The following is an 18917-nucleotide window of genomic DNA, read 5'->3' as shown; positions in this document are numbered from 1 at the left end:
GGGCCGCTTTCTGATGGAACACGGCTCCCCATCCTAGGAGGCTCGCATCGGTGGTGATGATTTGCCACTGAGGCGGAAGAAAGGACCTCCCTTGGAGAACCGACGCTGGCCGTAGCCACCAAGCAAGAGACTGCCTCACTCTGAGAGGAAGCCGAATAGGACGGTCCAAGGACATCGTGGTCTTGTCCCAGGCTGAAAGCAGAGACAGCTGGAGGGGGCGAAGGTGAAACTGCGCAAAGGGCACTGCTTCCATGGAGGCCACCATCTTCCCCAGGACCTTCATGCAGAACCGAATGGGAATGGGAGCAGGCCTCTTGAGAGTTCTGATGCCCTTGGACAGAGTTGTAAATTTTTCCTTTGGAAGAAAAACACGGGCTAGCTCCGTGTCGAATTCCATACCCAGAAAGGTCAGACGCTGGGTGGGGATCAGAATGGACTTCTCCTTGTTGACCAGCCAAACTAGGCGGCTGAGAGTATCCAGGGTTATCTGAAGGCTCCGGAGACAGTCCTGGCGAGACGAACCCTTGATCAAAAGATCGTCCAGATAAGGGATGATGAGGATCCCTCTGGAGCGAAGGATGGCCATGACGGTCGCCATCACCTTCGTGAAAACCCGGGGCGCTGAAGCCAGGCCGAAAGGAAGAGCTGTGAACTGAAAATGGTCTCCATGAAACGCAAATCGAAGATACTTCTGATGTTGCACACATATTGGAATGTGCAGATAGGCATCTCGAATGTCCACCGAGCAGAGAAATTCCCCGGGCTCCATGGAAGCAATCACCGACCGAAGAGACTCCATCCTGAAATGAAGAATCTTCACGTGGCGATTGAGCAATTTGAGGTCCAGAATAGGACGAAGAGAGCCGTCTTTCTTCGGGACTACAAAGAGATTGGAGTAGAACCCGGAAAACCGTTCGTCTGAGGGAACGGGAACAATGACTCCGGCGGAAAGGAGGGAGGAAATGGCCTGCAGAAAACCCGGAACCTGGGCCCGCTGTCGCGGAGGCCGAGACCGGAAAAACCGTCTGTTCGGGAGTGAAGCAAATTCGATTTTGTAACCGGATGCGACGAGTTCTCTGACCCAAGCGTCGTCTACAACGGACAGCCAAGCATCCGTGAAAAAGGAAAGTCTGCCGCCCACCCTGGAAGAAATTCCAGGTGGGGGTGACCCGTCACTTAGACGCAAATCTGCCGGAATTGGCTCCTGCAGATCTGGAATAATGTCCTCTAGATCTCCAGCGAGGAGCGGGTTTGTAGGAAGGTTTCCTCTGATCTCGCTCCCTGGTGGCAGGCGGCCGATCCTGTTGAGTGGCTCTCTCCGTGGCAGGGAAGGGACGAAAGGGCCTGAATGGTCGAAACCCCCTTCTGTTGAAGGGACGTTTTGGTCGAGACTGGGGAAGCGAAGTACTTTTACCTCCAGTGGCATCGGAAATTATCTGATCCAGCTTTGCTCCAAAGAGCCTAGAGCCATGGAAAGGCAGATTGGTAAGCGACTTTTTCGAAGTAGTGTCCGCATTCCATGACTTTAGCCAAAGGACTCGGCGTACAGCTACTATGTTGCTGTTAGCCCTTACTACGCAGCCGGCCGCGTCCAAGGAGGCGGCCAAAAGGTATTTTCCCGCCTGGTTAATCTGATCTGCAAGATCTGCCAACTCGTCTTGAGGAGCTGACGCTAAGATGCCTCTGCGAAGAATTTTTGCCCAAGCGGAAATGACCTTCGCCACCCAGGCGGATGCGAAAATAGGGCAGAGAGAGGCGCCAGATGCCTCAAAGATAGACTTAGCCAGAGATTCAATCTGCCTGTCAGTAGGATCTTTGAGCGATGCCCCGTCGGGCAGCGAGAGCACCGTTTTAGAGGCTATCCGGGATACTGGAGGATCTACATCTGGAGCCTTGGACCACTTAGAGAGCAGTTCTGCGTCAAAGGGGTACAAAACGTCCAAGTACTTGCGGCCTGAGAAACGTTGCTCAGGGCGCTCCCAGTGTTTGGATAAGGTAGTATCGAAATCGTTGTGATTGGGAAATGTTCGAGACGGAGGTCTGGCTCGTCTAAGGAGAACCGAGCTTTCCAGAGCTGGAGCCTCATCCTGTTTAAGCTTTAGTGTTTGGAAGATAGCTGCAAGAAGACTATCGACCATGTCCCGCGTTTTAGAAACGCTGTTCCCCTCTGAGCTAGCTTCCGAATGAGAATCATCGCCTGACTGAAGGTTGTCCTCCGAGGAAGGAGAAGGAGGCCTGGGAGCGGAAGGGCCCTGCGAGCTCGAAGACGAAGTGGACAGAGCCCGCTTCCGAGAAGTCCTTCCCTGTCTGTCTCTCTGAAGGTCGCGGTCAGGTGCGGACGACTCACCCCGAGAGGTGGTCGGGGCAGAGGTGGCTGAGGATAGCTGAGGTAATCGTTCTAAGACCTGGACCAGCGACTGTGATACTTTTGTCAAGTCAGAAACAGACTGTGACATTGTAACGGCCCACTCCGGGGGGAGAGAGGATTGTAGAGCGCCCTCCGCCCGGGATTCTGTGCGTTCCTGAGATGCTGACATATTGGAAGGACTGCAGGGGGGGCAGAATGGGGACGACTGACCCGATGCCCACTTCTTTTTACAGCGCGCACAGGCGTAATAGGTAGCGGTGGGCCTGAAGCAGAGATCCCCTGAAGGGTTGGGCATAAGTGAACTGCACTGAATGGCCGCAGAAATTAGGGAATAACTGCCGAGGAGAGCTAATCCCTGTCCCAGAGCCGAGCCTACCGAGATTCTGTGAGCAGCAGAAGAAACGCCGAAGTGTCCCCCAAGCAGCGCAGGAAGGAGTGAAAAAACCAGGAAATCCTTGTGCTGGAAGATGGGGGGCGGAGCTTAGCGGCTGCGCCGTGATTGGCTACCAGCGACGGAGGGGGCATGACAGAGAGGGGAGGCTGGCATTCCAAAGAGAAAGAAGCCCTGTGATGGGCTAGAAAAGGCGCGCTGAAAGAACGCGCTGAGGAACGGAGGAGGGAGCAGAGAAATTCCCCTGGCTGAGGGGAAAGTGAAAGTGACAGCGCCCGCGCCGGCGCTGCAACCCCTTGCCCACCCCGACATACCGCGCTCGGGAAGTAATATGAAGCGGTCCCCTGCTTGCGACGCTGCTGCGGTGAGTGAAGGGATCCGCAGCGTCTCCCTGACTAGAAGAGGGGAAGGGATAGTGTCCGCATTCCATTGTGAGAGCGCGCGGCAGGCAGAAAGGGCGGGAGATTCAAAAACAGTGGACCTGTAATCCCAAGGTCCAACTTCTCCCATGCACTGGAGCTTATGCGGGGGCCGGAGGGAACGTACAGGCACTTACCTGACGTCCCTGAAGAGGATGACCACGGGGGCCCACGGGGAAACGGCAGGCCGCTGGGAGGGGAAGGAGTCCTCTGTACCCGCATCCTGCAGAAGACAGCTTGAACCATCTGCGATCGCCGTCTTCCTCTCAGCCCTGTCCCGAGAGAGGGGTGAGGAGGGGGATTCGGCAAGGACCAGCCACCTGTCCACAACCCTTATCACCGGAAGGTGATAGGGAAAAGTCCTGCCTGCGGTACTGAGAGTTGCGATGTGGATGACACCACACTGCTCGCTCAGCCGCATGATATAGGAAATCAGGGTGATAAGTATACCCTGTGTAAGCATCGTTCCTATTCTGCTGTGTTCCGGACTTTGCCCTTACTGTTGCCCTTAAGCCTGGCTTCGTTCGGCCATACTGGTTCCTGTGACATCACCGCCTGTTGGTCCCGCCCGCCGGGTTTAAATAGCTTTCCTGGACGTGACTACCTTGCTTGTATATCTCGTCCTGTACCTGATCTGCTAGCTGGGAGTTGCACGCTGTGCTACCTCCTTCCTTCCTGCTGAATCCACCTGGATTACCTGCTGCCTAACTGCCGCTGCCTGGACCTTCTGACGGGGTCGGCCTGAAGGCTCCTTCCAGCCCTGCCTCCACCGCTCACCGCTACTACAGCACTCACGGTATGCGCTGAAGATCTTGACTGCTGTGTGCGTTCCACCTGAGAGACTATCCCTGCTACCTTTGCACATCCAGTATCAATTACCTAGTGACTTTCTCTGCCACTGCACTGTGCCCGAAGATTCCCCTCCCGCAAGGGAGAGGGCTAAGTGACTGTCCTTGCCTGCATTCTTCAGACTGTGTCTGCTTACATCTACACAGTGCCGGTGTACAACTTGCTATTTACTGGACTGAGTTCTGCTGCTGTTACCACTGCTGTCATTATCTGGCTCCGCCAGCACCTGTGCTGTTCTGTGCTGCTTGTTTAATACAAACTACTTTCACGTATACCTGTGTCTGTGACTCTATCATCTAGCCACTGTCTTCATAGAAACCTACTATACATCATTACAGGATATACAAGCCACCAATATGGAGACCGCAGGTGTAGAGTCCCTGGAGAAACGTGTAAGCAAGCAGCTTGCTTTGATACGGCAGGATGTGGCAGGCATTAGGACCCAGCTGGACACGCTGGAGCAACGTATCGAACACAACGCCGGGGCAGCAGAGGCACAGTTGCAACGACTGGCAAATCGGATTACGGCGCTGGAACAAGCAGCTCCTCTTCAGGGTGATCGTGTTCTGGCGTTGGAGCAAGCGATTCCTATGCAGCTCGATCGGATTGCTGCTCTGGAACAGGCCCCAGCCGCGCAGGTAGCAGGTGTTGCCCGGGATACTACACCGACCTTCCCGAAGCTTCCACCCTTCCGGTTCGCTGGTGAGAGGGATAAATTCCGAGGATTTTTGAACCAGTGTCGGATCTTCTTTGCTGCTCATGCCCCACAGTTCACTACGGAACGCTCTAAAGTTCTGACCATAGTCATGCTGCTGTCTGGTAAGGCGCTCGCGTGGGCCAACCCTTTGATTGAGACCGACGACCCTCTGCTTAACTCTATGGACAATTTCATTGCCGCAATGACGCAGATGTTTGATGACCCGAACCGAGCTAATACTGCTGAGACGACGCTGCTGACCCTTCGGCAGGGGAAGCGTTCGGTGCTGGAGTATGCATTGGACTTCCGTAGATGGGCTTTAGACACCACCTGGAACGGGGCAGCCAAGCAGGCCATCTTCCGCAGGGGATTGTCTACGGCAGTTAAGGATGAACTGGCACGCGGGGACTCGCCCGTGCTTCTTGGGGACTTCATCAACCACTGCATCCGCATTGACAATCGACTCTCTGAGCGCAGACAGGAGCGCTGGTCTGATCTACGGTTTATTAACACTGTTCCGTTCTCTTCTCCCTCCAGAGATGTCACCAGCAGGAGGAATCCCGAGCCCGAGCCCGAACCGATGCAGGTGGATGCCGTACGTAGAAATCCTCCTGATGCCCGCAAGGAGCATCGCTTTAAGGAAAACCTGTGCTTCTACTGCGGGGGGACCGGTCACTTCATCTCCGAGTGTCCAGTCAGGAGACGTAAGACGGCTGCAGCTATCATTGATTGTAACTCCGAGGCGGGGGAGTCCTGCGTCCTAGATCTGAACAATTCGGGGGGCAGAGACAATCAGAGAGACCTGGACTTTGCCGATATGAATTCGCTGGCATCTCTTCCATTGAACGCAGTGGTGATCTCGATGACATCCGTCGTTTCCTCCTTCGCTACTAAGAAGAATTCCCACTATTACCTATCCTTGAGGGTCTGCTTCCAGGGTCGGTGTGTCGAGAGCGCCGCCATGTTGGACTCCGGGGCCAGTGGAAACTTCATGGATATCGCGTTTGCAAGGAAGCATGGAATCAGGGCAGTGAAGAGGGAGTCGTCAGTCTTGATGGAGACAGTAGACGGGTCACCACTTACATCGGGACCGGTAACCATGGAGACTGAGTCGGTGAAGGTATGCATTGGAGAGGAACATGTGGAACATTTGTCCTTTTTACTAATATCTTCTCCTCACTTTCCTATTATCCTGGGGTTACCTTGGCTCCAGGTTCAGAATCCTCGCATCAACTGGGAGACCAGGGAAGTGCAGTTCCCTCCAAGTTCTAACAGCAACCCCGCTATTCCTAAGGTCGCTGCTATCCCCAAGGTAGTAGCTACGACTGAGGGACAATTACCAATGGAGTATCAGGATCTGGCAGAGGTATGTGATAAGAAGAGGGCAGATATGTTACCTCCCCACCGGCCTTATGATTGCCCGATAGAACTGATATCTGGGGCGGAGATCCCATTCGGGCGTATTTACCCTTTGTCTGGTCCTGAATTAAAGGCCTTGAAGGACTTCATCGACGAGAATCTCGCCAAGGGCTTCATCCGACCGTCTACTTCTCCTGCGGGTGCACCAATCTTCTTCGTGAAGAAAAAGGACGGGGGTCTGCGTCCTTGCATGGACTACCGTGATTTAAACAAGGTAACGGTCATGAATCGGCACCCGCTACCCTTAATCTCTGAACTACTGGAGAGGGTGAAGCAGGCTAAGATATTCACCAAACTGGATCTTCGGGGAGCCTACAATCTCGTGAGAATTCGGTCTGGAGATGAGTGGAAGTCGGCCTTCCGCTGCCGTTATGGACACTTCGAATCACGGGTCATGCCGTTCGGACTACGAAATGCTCCTGCAACCTTTCAGCATTTTGTTAATGACATTTTCCGAGATGTGCTTGATGTATTTATGGTTGTGTATCTCGATGACATTTTAATCTTTTCCAGTGATCTCGAGGAACATCGGCTCCACGTGAGGACAGTGCTGCAACGCCTGCTGCATAACCATCTTTACATCAAATTGGAGAAATGCGAGTTCCACAGGGCAACAGTGCAGTTCCTCGGTTATGTCATCTCTCCACAGGGTCTCCAGATGGACGATCAAAAGACCAGAGCGATCCAGGAGTGGCCAGCGCCAGGATCGGTGAAGGAAGTTCAGAGGTTTGTGGGATTCGCCAACTTCTATAGGCGCTTCATCCGTAACTTCTCTGAGATTGTGGCTCCCATCACCCAACTGACCAAGAAGGGGGTACCGTTCCGGTGGACTCCGCAAGCCCAGGAGGCGTTCACACGGCTGAAGGACAAATTTGTGTCGGCTCCCATCTTAAGACATCCAGACCCAGACCTGAGCTTTACTCTTGAGGTGGACGCATCGGATGTCGCCATCGGCGCAGTGTTGTCACAGAGAGGAGGTGAGAAGGCAGTTCTTCATCCTTGTGCCTTTCTTTCTCAGAAGCTATCCCCGGCGCAGAAGAACTATGACGTAGGGAACAAGGAGTTACTGGCGATTGTGACGGCATTCAAGGAGTGGAGACACTTGCTGCTGGGGTCCTCAACTCCGATTACAGTTCTTACCGACCACCGAAACCTGGAATTCATGCAGTCCGTAAGATGTTTGAACCCACGTCAGGCACGTTGGAGCTTGTTTCTAAACCAATTCAACTTCATCATCTCCTACAGGTCGGGGGCACGGAATGGTAAGGCAGATGCGCTATCTAGGATTGCTGCTCCTGAGGAAGTGATTAAGTCGTCTCCTAGTACTGTTGTGTCTCCCGCTCATTTCATCTCTGCAATCCATCATCAGGATCTTCTGTCTGAGATCAAAGCAGCATACGCAGCAGATCCATTGCTAAGGCAACCTACCCCCGAAGTAAGCCTAAATTACAATGGAGGAGTGTGGTTACAGGAGAATCGGCTGTATGTACCAGAGGTGACAAGACTTGAAGTCCTCCGACTGATCCATGATTCTAAGATTGGGGGACATCGTGGAATAACGAAGACCCAAGAGTTCCTGGCTCGGTACTTCTGGTGGCCTTCGTACCGGAAGGACGTGGAGGGATACGTGTCATCCTGCGAGGTATGTGCTCGGTTCAAGACGCCTCGTGCGTCGCCTTCCGGGTTGTTACAACCCTTGCCTATACCATCTCGTCCCTGGAGATCCATCTCAATGGACTTTATTGTTGAACTACCGGTCTCCAAGGGTAAGAACACCATTCTAGTGGTCGTGGACCGCCTCACTAAGGCAGCACACTTTATCCCTTGCGCTGGATTACCCACAGCAAAACAGACTGCAGACTTGTTGATTCAAGTGGTGGTCCGTCTGCACGGAGTCCCGGATGAGGTGATCTCGGATCGTGGGGTGCAGTTCACGTCTAGGTTCTGGAGGTGTTTCTGCGCGGCTCTGGATATTAGAGTAAGTCTGTCTTCGGCTTACCATCCACAGACTAATGGACAGACGGAACGTACGAATCAGACCCTGGAGCAGTACCTCCGTTGCTACTTAAGTCATCTGCAGGACGATTGGGTAGATCTGCTTCCCCTGGCAGAGTTCACATATAACAACTCGCAGCACTCCTCGACTAAGCAGTCACCGTTCTTTGCTAATCAGGGTTACCACCCAAGCATCTTGCCGCAGTTCCCCAAGGAGGCTGCAGTGCCTGCTGTGTCTGACCATCTTTCTTTCTTACAGCAGAATTTGGAAGCTCTGAAGACCACCTTGACGACTGCGCAGGAAAGGTATAAGAGAGCAGCAGATCGTACCAGGAGGCCGGCTCCGGTGTATAGGGTGGGAGATACGGTCTGGTTGTCTACCAAGAATCTGAGGGTGAGGGCACCGACTGTCAAGCTGGGGCAGAAGTTTGTAGGGCCATACAAGATCGTGGCTCTAGTGAATTCGGTAGCGGTGCGTCTGAAATTACCCCCTGCCTGGAAGGTTCACCCGGTGTTCCATGTTTCCCTACTAAAGCCAGTTGTACCAAATTCTTTCCCAGGGCGTTCTTGCTCTCCTCCAGCTCCAGTGCTCGTTGATGGACATGAACAATATGTCGTGGAGAAGATTCTGGATTCACGGATCTTCAGAAGGAAGTTGCAATATCTGGTCAAGTGGCAAGGATACTCTGTCGAGGAGAATTCCTGGGAACCGGTGGAGAATATCTGTGCTCCGCGGCTGCTGGAGCAGTTTCATCTAAGGTACCCGGACAAGCCTGGTCGAAGATTGTCCGGAGGACATTCTTTAAGGGGGGAATAATGTAAGCATCGTTCCTATTCTGCTGTGTTCCGGACTTTGCCCTTACTGTTGCCCTTAAGCCTGGCTTCGTTCGGCCATACTGGTTCCTGTGACATCACCGCCTGTTGGTCCCGCCCGCCGGGTTTAAATAGCTTTCCTGGACGTGACTACCTTGCTTGTATATCTCGTCCTGTACCTGATCTGCTAGCTGGGAGTTGCACGCTGTGCTACCTCCTTCCTTCCTGCTGAATCCACCTGGATTACCTGCTGCCTAACTGCCGCTGCCTGGACCTTCTCACGGGGTCGGCCTGAAGGCTCCTTCCAGCCCTGCCTCCACCGCTCACCGCTACTACAGCACTCACGGTATGCGCTGAAGATCTTGACTGCTGTGTGCGTTCCACCTGAGAGACTATCCCTGCTACCTTTGCACATCCAGTATCAATTACCTAGTGACTTTCTCTGCCACTGCACTGTGCCCGAAGATTCCCCTCCCGCAAGGGAGAGGGCTAAGTGACTGTCCTTGCCTGCATTCTTCAGACTGTGTCTGCTTACATCTACACAGTGCCGGTGTACAACTTGCTATTTACTGGACTGAGTTCTGCTGCTGTTACCACTGCTGTCATTATCTGGCTCCGCCAGCACCTGTGCTGTTCTGTGCTGCTTGTTTAATACAAACTACTTTCACGTATACCTGTGTCTGTGACTCTATCATCTAGCCACTGTCTTCATAGAAACCTACTATACATCATTACACCCTGTTTCCCAACGGAAAAACCTAAAAGATAAAAGAAGAAAGGATTAAAAAGTTCAAACTAAACCCTGAAAGGAAAAATTGGATTAATAACTGCGGATCTGGGGAGATCCCGGTCCGCCTCCTACAGACACTAAGCACAAACTGAGGTGCTTGGTGCCTGTCGGTGGGTGTGTACTGCCGGGGAGGAGCTAATTTTCTATTTTTGCATAGTGTCAGCCTCCTAGCAGCAGCAGCATACACCCATGGTATTCTGTGTCCCCCAATAAGGCGATAAAGAAAAATGGACATTTTAATTTTTCCAACAAAAATTTACTTTTAGCATCAATTTTTTCATTTTCATATGGCAACAGGATAAAATGGATCCTAAAATTTGTTGGGCAATTTCTCCTGAGTACACCGATACCTCATATGTGGTCATAAACCACTGTTTGGGTGCACGCCAGGGCTCAGAAGGGAAGGAGCGCCATTTGACTTTTTGAATGGAAAATATGCTGGAATATTTAGCGGTTGCCATGACGCGTTTGGAGAGCCCCTGTGTGCCTAAACATTGGAGCCCACACAAGTGACACCAATAACTCACATGTGGTCATAAACCACTGTTTGGGCGCACGGCAGGGCCCGGAAGGGAATTGGCGCCATTTGACTTTTTGAATGGAAAATTAGCTCCAATCGTTATCGGACACCATGTCGCGTTTGGAAAGCCCCTGTGTGCCTAAACAGTGAAAACCCCCTACAAGTGACACCATTTTGGAAACTAGACTCCTTAAGGAACTTATCTAGATGTGTAGTGAGCACTTCGAACCCCAAATGCTTCACAGAAGTTTTTAACGCAGAGCAGTGAAAATAAAAAAAAAATTTTTCCTCAAAAATGATTTTTTAGTACACTATTTTTTATTCTCACATGGTAATAGGAGAAATTGGACCACAAAAGTTGTTGTCCAGTTTGCCCTCAGTACACTGGTACCCCATATGTGGGGGGGAGCCACTGTTTGGGCGCACGGCAGGGCTCAGAAGGGAAGGAGCGCCATTTGACTTTTTGAAATGAAAATTAGCTCCAATCATTAGTGGACACCATGTCGTGCTTGGAAAGCCCGAGTGCCTAAACTTTGGAGCTCCCCCACAAATGACCCCATTTTGGAAACTAGACCCCCTAAGGAACTTATCTAGATGCATAGTGAGGACTTTGAACCCCCAGGTGCTTCACAGAAGATTATAACGCAGAGCCGTGAAAATAAAAAATATTTTTTTTCCTCAAAAAATTATTTTTTAGTCCGCAATTTTTAATTTTTACAAGGTTAACAGGAGAAATTGCACCCCAAAAGTTGTTGTACAGTTTGTCCTGAGTACGCTGGTACCCCGTATGTGAGGGATGAACCACTGTATGGGCACACGTCGGGGCTCGGAAGGGAAGTAGTGACATTTTGAAATGCTGACTTTGATGGAATGGTCTGCGGATGTCATGTTACATTTGCAGAGCCTCTGATGTGCCTAAACAGTAGAAACCCCCCACAAGTGACCCCATTTTGGAAACTAGACCTTCCAAGGAACTTGTCTAGATGTCTGGTGAGCACTTTGAACCCCCAAGTGCTTCACAGAAGTTTATAACGCAGAGACGTGAAAATAAAAAAATCACTTTTTTTCCACAAAAATAATTTTTTAGCCCCAATTTTTTATTTTCCCAAGGGTAACAGAGAAATTACACCCCAAAAGTTGTTTTGCAATTTTTCCGGAGTACGCTGATACCCCATATGTGGGGGTAAACCACTGTTTGGGCACATGTCAGGGCTTGGAAGGGAGGGAGCACCGTTTGACTTTTTGAACACAAAATTGGCTGCAATCAATGGTGGCACCATGTCGCGTTTGGAGACCCCCTGATGTGCCTAAACAGTGGAAACCCCTCAATTCTAACTCCAACCCTAACCCAAACACACCCCTCCTAACCACAACCCTAACCCCAACACATCCCGAACCCTAATCCCAACCCTAACCATAACCCTGACCCCAACACACCCCTAACCCTAATCCCAACCCTAACCATAACCCTAACCACAAGCCTAACCCTAATCCCAACCCTAACCCCAACACACCCAACCTTAACCCTAATTCCAACCCTAACCCCAATTCCAACCTTAACCCCAATTCCAACCCTAACCCTAATTCCAACCCTAACCCTAATTCTAACCCTAATTGCAACCCTAACCCTAATTCCACCCTAACCCTAATTCCAACCCTAACCCTAATTCCAACCCTAACCATAATTCCAACCCTAACCCTAATTCCAACCCTAACCCTAATTCTAACCCTAATTCTAATCCTAACCTTAATTCTAACCCTAACCCTAATGAAAAAATAAAAATAAAAATATTTTCTTTATTTTATTAGTTGTGCCTACATATAGGGGTGATAAAGGGGGGGGGTTATTTACTTTTTATTTTATTTTGATCACTGTGAGAGTTTATCACAGGGGTCAAAATGAATGATAGGAATCTGCAGCCGGCAGATTCGAGCGGCCCGCCATTTTTTCACCCGGGGGGGTGAGGGGTGGGGATTGGAAGCTGGAGGGGGAGCTGAGGGAAGGCGGGGGGAGCAAATGATGACAGTGGCGGCAGATCACCGCTGTCATTCAGTGGCGCGGGGCAGATTGGCCCCATTAGCCGGTGTGTGGGGGGGGTCGGATCGGTGTCTCCAGCCATGTCCGATGCTACTGCAGCATCGGCCATGGCTGGTTTGTAATATTTCATCAAATTTCATTGATGAACTATTACTATCGCTCTGATTAACTTTCACTTTGAACAGCCAATCAGAGCGATCATAGTCACGTGGGGGGCGAAGCCACGCCCCCTGTGGTGAAGTACAAAGCCCCCTGTATCTGCGGGTCGGGTGACCTTTCATTGACCCCGGTCACCAGACCCGCAGGGGGGCTTTAAAGTCATGACACAGCATATGCGTCATGGATTGGATTGGCACCGACTTTCATGACGCATACGCTGTGTCACAGATTGGGACGGGGTTAAAGAGCAAATTATGCATCAGCGGGGATAGACGGCTTATGTCACGTGTACTACAGCCACAATCAGTGAGGACAGACAGCTTATGTCACGTGTACTACAGCCACAAATCTTGAAAAATGAAATTCTCAAAGCACAGTTGTTAACAATTCCGAAAAGAGGGAAGAATAGGAAGCATTTAAGGAAACTAGGATGGATGAACACAGACCTTAAGCACATGCTAAAAAGGAAGAAAAAAATGTTTATAAAATGGAAAGAGGGAGGCATATCTAAAGAAGAATATAATGCTGTCTGCAGAACCTGCAGGGCACAAATCAGATTAGCTAAAGCTGAAAATGAATTGAGGCTTGCAAGAGATGTCAAAAGCAATAATAAAGGATTTTGGGGCTATGTCAAAAGTAAAAGAAAAGTCAAAGATGCTATAGGATTTTTACAGGATGAAAATGATGAAATGGTAAGACAGGATGTTGAGAAGGCTGAACTTTTAAATTCCTATTTTGCATCTGTTTTCTCTCAGAAAGGAAATGTAACATCAACTGTTCTTCACTGTCCTATTAAGGGAATAGAAGATTCCAGGATATCTATAAACAGAAAGATAGTGAGGAAACACTTAGCTAACCTAAATGAATTCAAGTCTCCAGGTCCAGATGAATTACACCCCAGAGTACTGAAGGAGATAGCAGAAGAAATTTTTGAACCCCTCTCCATAATCTTTGAAAATTCTTGGAGAACAGGAGAAGTGCCAGAAGACTGGAGAAGAGCAAATGTTGTTCCTATCTTTAAAAAGGGGAAGAACGTGGACCCAGGCAACTATAGGCCGGTGAGTCTGACTTCTATACCAGGAAAGATCTTTGAACAAATTATTAAACAACATGTATGTCAGTACCTGGATAAGAATGAAGTGATTAAACAGAGTCAGCATGGGTTTGTAACTAATAAGTCATGTCAGACTAACTTAATTTCCTTCTATGACGGAATCACTGATTGGGTGGATCAAGGAAATGCTGTAGATATAGTATATCTTGACTTCAGCAAAGCCTTTGACAAAGTCTCTCATACAATTCTTATTGAAAAAATGACTAAGTATGGAATGGACAAGGCAACTGTTAGGTGGATTCATAACTGGCTTAGTGATCGGACCCCAAAGAGTGGTTGTAAATGGCTGCACATCCAGTTGGAAGAATGTCTCAAGTGGGGTACCACAGGGCTCTGTCCTGGGCCCTGTATTGTTCAACATCTTTATCAACGATTTAGATGAAGGAATTGAGGGTAAACTGATTAAATTTGCTGATGACACAAAGCTAGGAGGGATAGCTAATACTAGAGAAGAGAGAGAGAGGATTCAAAAAGATATAAATAAACTGGAGAAGTGGGCAGCAACTAACAGAATGGTTTTTAACAGGGAGTACTACATCTGGGCAAAAAAAATGAAAAAAGCATATACAGAATGGGAGGAATAGGGCTAAGTGACAGCACATGTGAAAAAGACTTGGGTATACTAATAGATCACAGACTGAATATGAGTCAACAGTGTGATGCAACAGCAAAAAAGGCAAATGCAATTCTAGGATGTATTAACAGAAGCATACAGTCTAGATCACGTGAAGTCATTATTTCCCTCTACTCCTCTTTGGTCAGACCTCATCTGGAATATTGTGTCCAGTTTTGGGCACCACATTCTAAAAGACATCAACAAACTGGAGCAAGTTCAGAAAAGAGCGACCAGAATGGTGACCGGTCTGCAAACCCTGTCTTATGAGGAAAGGTTGCAGGATTTGGGAATGTTTAGTTTACAAAAGAGAAGACTGAGAGGAGACTTAATAACTGTCTACAAATATCTAAAGGGCTGTCACATTGTAGAAGGATCATCTTTATTCTCATTTGCACAAGGAAAGACTAGAAGCAATGGGATGAAACTGAATGGGAGGCGACACAGATTAGATATTAGAAAAAACTTTTTGACAGTTAGAGTGATCAATGAGTGGAACAGGCTGCCACGAGAAGTGGTGAGTTCTCCTTCAATGGAAGTCTTCAAACAGAGGCTGGACAGACATCTGACTGGGATGATTTAGCGAATCCTGCTTTGAGCAGGGGGTTGGACCAGATGGCCCAGGAGGTCCCTTCCAACTCTACGATTCTATGATTCACAATCAGTGAGGATAGACGGCTTATGTCACGTGTCCTACACCCACAATCAGTGAGGATAGATGGCTTATGTCACATGTTCTACAGACACAATCAGTGAGGATAGACGGCTTATGTCACGTGTCCTACAGCCAAAATCAGTGAGGATAGACTACTTACGTCATACAGTATGTCCTAAAGCCACAAACAGTGAGGTTAGACGGCTTATGTCACGTGTTCTACAGCCACAATTTTGAGGACAGACGGCTTATGTCATGTGTCCTACAGCCACAATCAGTGATGACAGACGGCTTATGTCACGTGTCATACAGCCACAATCAGTGATGATAGACTGCTTATGTCATGTGTCCTACAGCCACAATCCGTGATGATAGACGGCTTATGTCAAGTGTCCTACAGCCACAAACTGCTGAAAAGGTAACGTGGGATGAACACTATCTGTGGATCTAGTAGTCAAAATAATATGAATACAGTAAAGGGTAATTACCATCCATTGGAAGCTTTGCTGTGGATGTTGGCGCCCATGCCAATAAGTTGCTCTACCTGGCTCAAAAAGCCTCGACCAGCAGCCACCATTAATGGAGAAGCGCTTGTTTCACTGTGTCTGTAGTCGACTAGTAAATAAGAAAAAACAGTCTGACACTTAATATGTAAATGTATATGATGCAAACAAATTAATATGTAGTAAAAATGCTTTCAGCAGAACCTCAGAAGACAATATAATAGGCGCAAATTAATGAAAATTATGAATAGAGGGGTCTAGAAGCCACTCAACTGTTCATAGGTTAAGCCAAACTGGAGAGAGAGTACAACTTTAGGGCAAATAATGTTTATGGACAAACCTGTGGAAGAAGGAGCAGTAGGGAGTTTATAAAACAAAATCCATAATAATAATTCCCAATCACATGTAAGAAATTACAAATGTCCATAAAGGAGAAAAGATAAAAAATGCATGGGACCAACCTAGAAATATTACTACTAGTAAAGATGGGAACTTACCACTGACATTTTCTGTCAATATTAATTGGAACAATTGTGCAAAGGCATCTAGGTCTCTACAGAGCCAAATATCAGACAGGCAGGAGTCCATTTCCTTTATCAGCCACGGCTCTAAACAATTCACATCCTTCTCAGTCTTAATGACCAGAGATAGAGAGCAGAAGTTAAAGATAGCAAATTCCTACATGTACTGTATATCGTCAATCATATATTTAGTCAAGGATCAAGTACATTTTATTATATATCAGAATCAAAGAAGACTATTCTGCTTTATGTACAGGCATCTAATTATAGAGACAAGATCACTCTATTAGCCAAAGCAACACAGAAATGTCATTTGGCTAATAGGAGCATTGACGAGATGGCTGATGGGCTGCCGTATATGCAAATCCATAGCGGATGGCCATTAATAATAGGTGAGATATGCGGGGAGGAGTTCTTCTCATGAAAACCAGACATATTCACTATATTCCCAGTGTATTCCTTTATCACTCTTAGTTATCAAAAAAACAAATGTTAGCAGAGCAAACCTGTCGCCATACTATGCTATGCTTTAGATGAGCATACCCTGATAGATCCGCTTTAAAATTAGTTCAAAACGTAGCATATATGAGATATCAAAAATTCAAAGTTAGGAGTAAAAGATACCCCCTTATGTTCTAGCCATCAGTTACAAAAAAAAATTACAAAAGACTATCTAGTTTTATTTTGGGTGCCTAAGAAAATAACTCCACCATACCAGCTGAGTGAATACAGTGTTCCCTCCGTCATCCAGCAGATCATAATCCTCTGCGATGCTGGTAATTCTCCTTTGCCGTTGGGTGTTGCTCTTCATGCTGTTCTCTTTTGTCGAGTGCCATTCAGACAGGGTTGTCTTTTGTTTTTCCTCTGTGACAAAGACATTGTTAAAGAGAAAACACATGTAATGTACATTAGGTGTATGATTATCCAGATCTAGGTGTTCTCCTATTTTCCTATGAAATTTAGTGTGCACTAGCTCAGAACTAAATCTGGTGCTCAGTTCCTTATACCCTACACAAAGTGTCTCACCCCCCACTTTTAAGATGAAGGTTTAGTTTTACACCCAAAGACATTATTTTGGATATGATATATGCACCTTTAAAATATGTATTTACCTTTTGTTTTATTTCCAATCTTTTCATGTTGCTCTGTCTTTGTAACATTCAGGAAGTCTCTAGAAAATTTAGAAATTACCTTCTTTCCCACACCTCTCAGCTATAATGTCTCCTTAGATTGCCCCTTCCTCCTTCCCACACCTCTCAGTTGTAATGTCACCTTAGATTTCCCCTTCTTCCTTCCCACACCTCTCAGCTGTAATGTCTCCTTACAGTAGATTTCCCTTTCTGCCTTCCCACACCTCTCAGCTGTAATGTCTCCTTAGATTGCCTCTTTTTCCTTCCCACACCTCTCAGCTGCAATGCCTCCTTAGATTGCCCCTTTTTCCTTCCCACACCTCTCAGTTGTAATGTCTCCTTAGATTTCCCATTCTTCCTTTCCACACCTCTCAGCTATACTGTCTCCTTAGATTTCCCCTTCATCCTTCCCACACCTTTCCAGTGTAATGTCTCCTTAGATTTCCTTTTCTTGCTTCCCACATCTCTCAGCTGCAATGTCTCCTTAGATTCCCCCTTCTTCCTTCCCACACCTCTCAGCTGTAATGTCTCCTTAGATTCCCCCTTCTTCCTTCCCACACCTCTCGGCTGTAATGTCTCCTTAGATTTCCCTTTCTTCCTTCCCACACCTCTCAGCTATACTGTCTCCTTAGATTGCCTCTTCTTCCTTCCCATGCCTCTCAGCTATACTGTCTCCTTAGACTGCCCTTTTTTCCTTCCCATACCTCTCAGCTGTAATGTCTCCTTAGATTCCCCCTTCTTCCTTCCCATGCCGCTCAGCTATACTGTCTCCTTAGATTGCCCCTTCTTCCTTCCCACACCTCTCAGCTGTAATGTCTCCTTAGATTGCCTCTTCTTCCTTCCCACACCACTCAGCTGTAATGTCTCCTTAGATTCCCCCTTCTTCCTTCCCACACCTCAGCTGTAATGTCTCCTTAGATTTCCCTTTCTTCCTTCCCACACCTCTCAGCTATACTGTCTCCTTAGATTGCATCTTCTTCCTTCCCACACCTCTCAGCTGTAATGTCTCCTTAGATTTACCTTTCTTCCTTCCCACACCTCTCAGCTATACTGTCTCCTTAAATTTCCTCTTCATCCTTCCCACACTTTCCGGTGTAATGTCTCCTTAGATTTCCCTTTTTTCCTTCCCATGCCTCTCAGCTATACTGTCTCCTTAGATTGCCCCTTCTTCTTTCCCACACCTCTCAGCTGTAATGTCTCCTTAGATTCCCCCTTCTTACTTCCCAATCCTCTCAGTTATGCTGTCTCCTTAGATTTCCCCTTCTTCCTTCCCACACCTCTCAGCTGTAAGGTCTCCTTAGATTCCCCCTTCTTCCTTCCCACACCTCTCATCTGTAATGTCTCCTTAGATTTCCCTTTCTTCCTTCCCACACCTCTCCGATATACTGTCTCCTTAGATAGCCTCTTCTTCCTTCCCACACCTCTCAGCTGTAATGTCTCCTTAGATTTCCCTTTCTTCCTTCCCACACCTCCCAGCTATACTGTCTCCTTAGATTTCCCCTTCATCCTTCCCACACCTTTCCGGTGTAATGTCTCCTTAGATTTCCCTTTCTTCCTTCCCACACCTCTCAGCTGTAATGTCTCCTTAGATTGCCTCTTCTTCCTTCCCACAGCTCTCAGCTGTAATGTCTCTTTAGATTTCCCCTTCTTCTTTCCCACACCTCTCAGCTGTAATGTCTCCTTAGATTTCCCTTTCTTCCTTCCCACATCTCTCAGCTGCAATGCCTTCTTAGATTCCCCCTTCTTCCTTCCCACACCTCTCAGTTGTAATGTCTCCTTAAGGTACCTTCACACTTAGCGATGCACCGACAACGATACGACCCAGTCAGGATCGCTGGTGCATCGCTAAATGGTCGCTAGTGAGCCGCCAAACAGGCAGATCTCACCAGCGACATAACAGCGGTTGGCACTTACCTGTCAGAC

The 18917-nt window shown here is 48.2% G+C and overlaps 1 protein-coding gene across 7 annotated transcripts in view; it reads right to left on the bottom strand.

Annotated features, from left to right (window-relative positions):
• The window catches only part of YTHDC2 (YTH N6-methyladenosine RNA binding protein C2), a 226407-nt gene that overhangs the window by 116709 nt on the left and 90781 nt on the right, over positions 1–18917 (bottom strand). For all 7 annotated transcript variants that reach the window (XM_073552136.1, XM_073552137.1, XM_073552138.1 and 4 more), the window contains exons 10-12: positions 16580–16728; positions 15841–15976; positions 15329–15455 (exon numbers count right to left, since the gene is read on the bottom strand). In XM_073552136.1, the coding sequence (XP_073408237.1) occupies positions 15329–15455; positions 15841–15976; positions 16580–16728 (412 nt within the window). The remainder of the gene's footprint in view (positions 1–15328; positions 15456–15840; positions 15977–16579; positions 16729–18917) is intronic.

Source organism: Dendrobates tinctorius, unplaced genomic scaffold (assembly GCF_039654945.1).
Source record: "Dendrobates tinctorius isolate UK_male_01 unplaced genomic scaffold, ASM3965494v1 ptg000003l, whole genome shotgun sequence".
Classification (NCBI taxonomy): Eukaryota; Metazoa; Chordata; class Amphibia; order Anura; family Dendrobatidae; genus Dendrobates; species Dendrobates tinctorius.
This window is presented reverse-complemented; position numbering and strand designations above follow the sequence as displayed.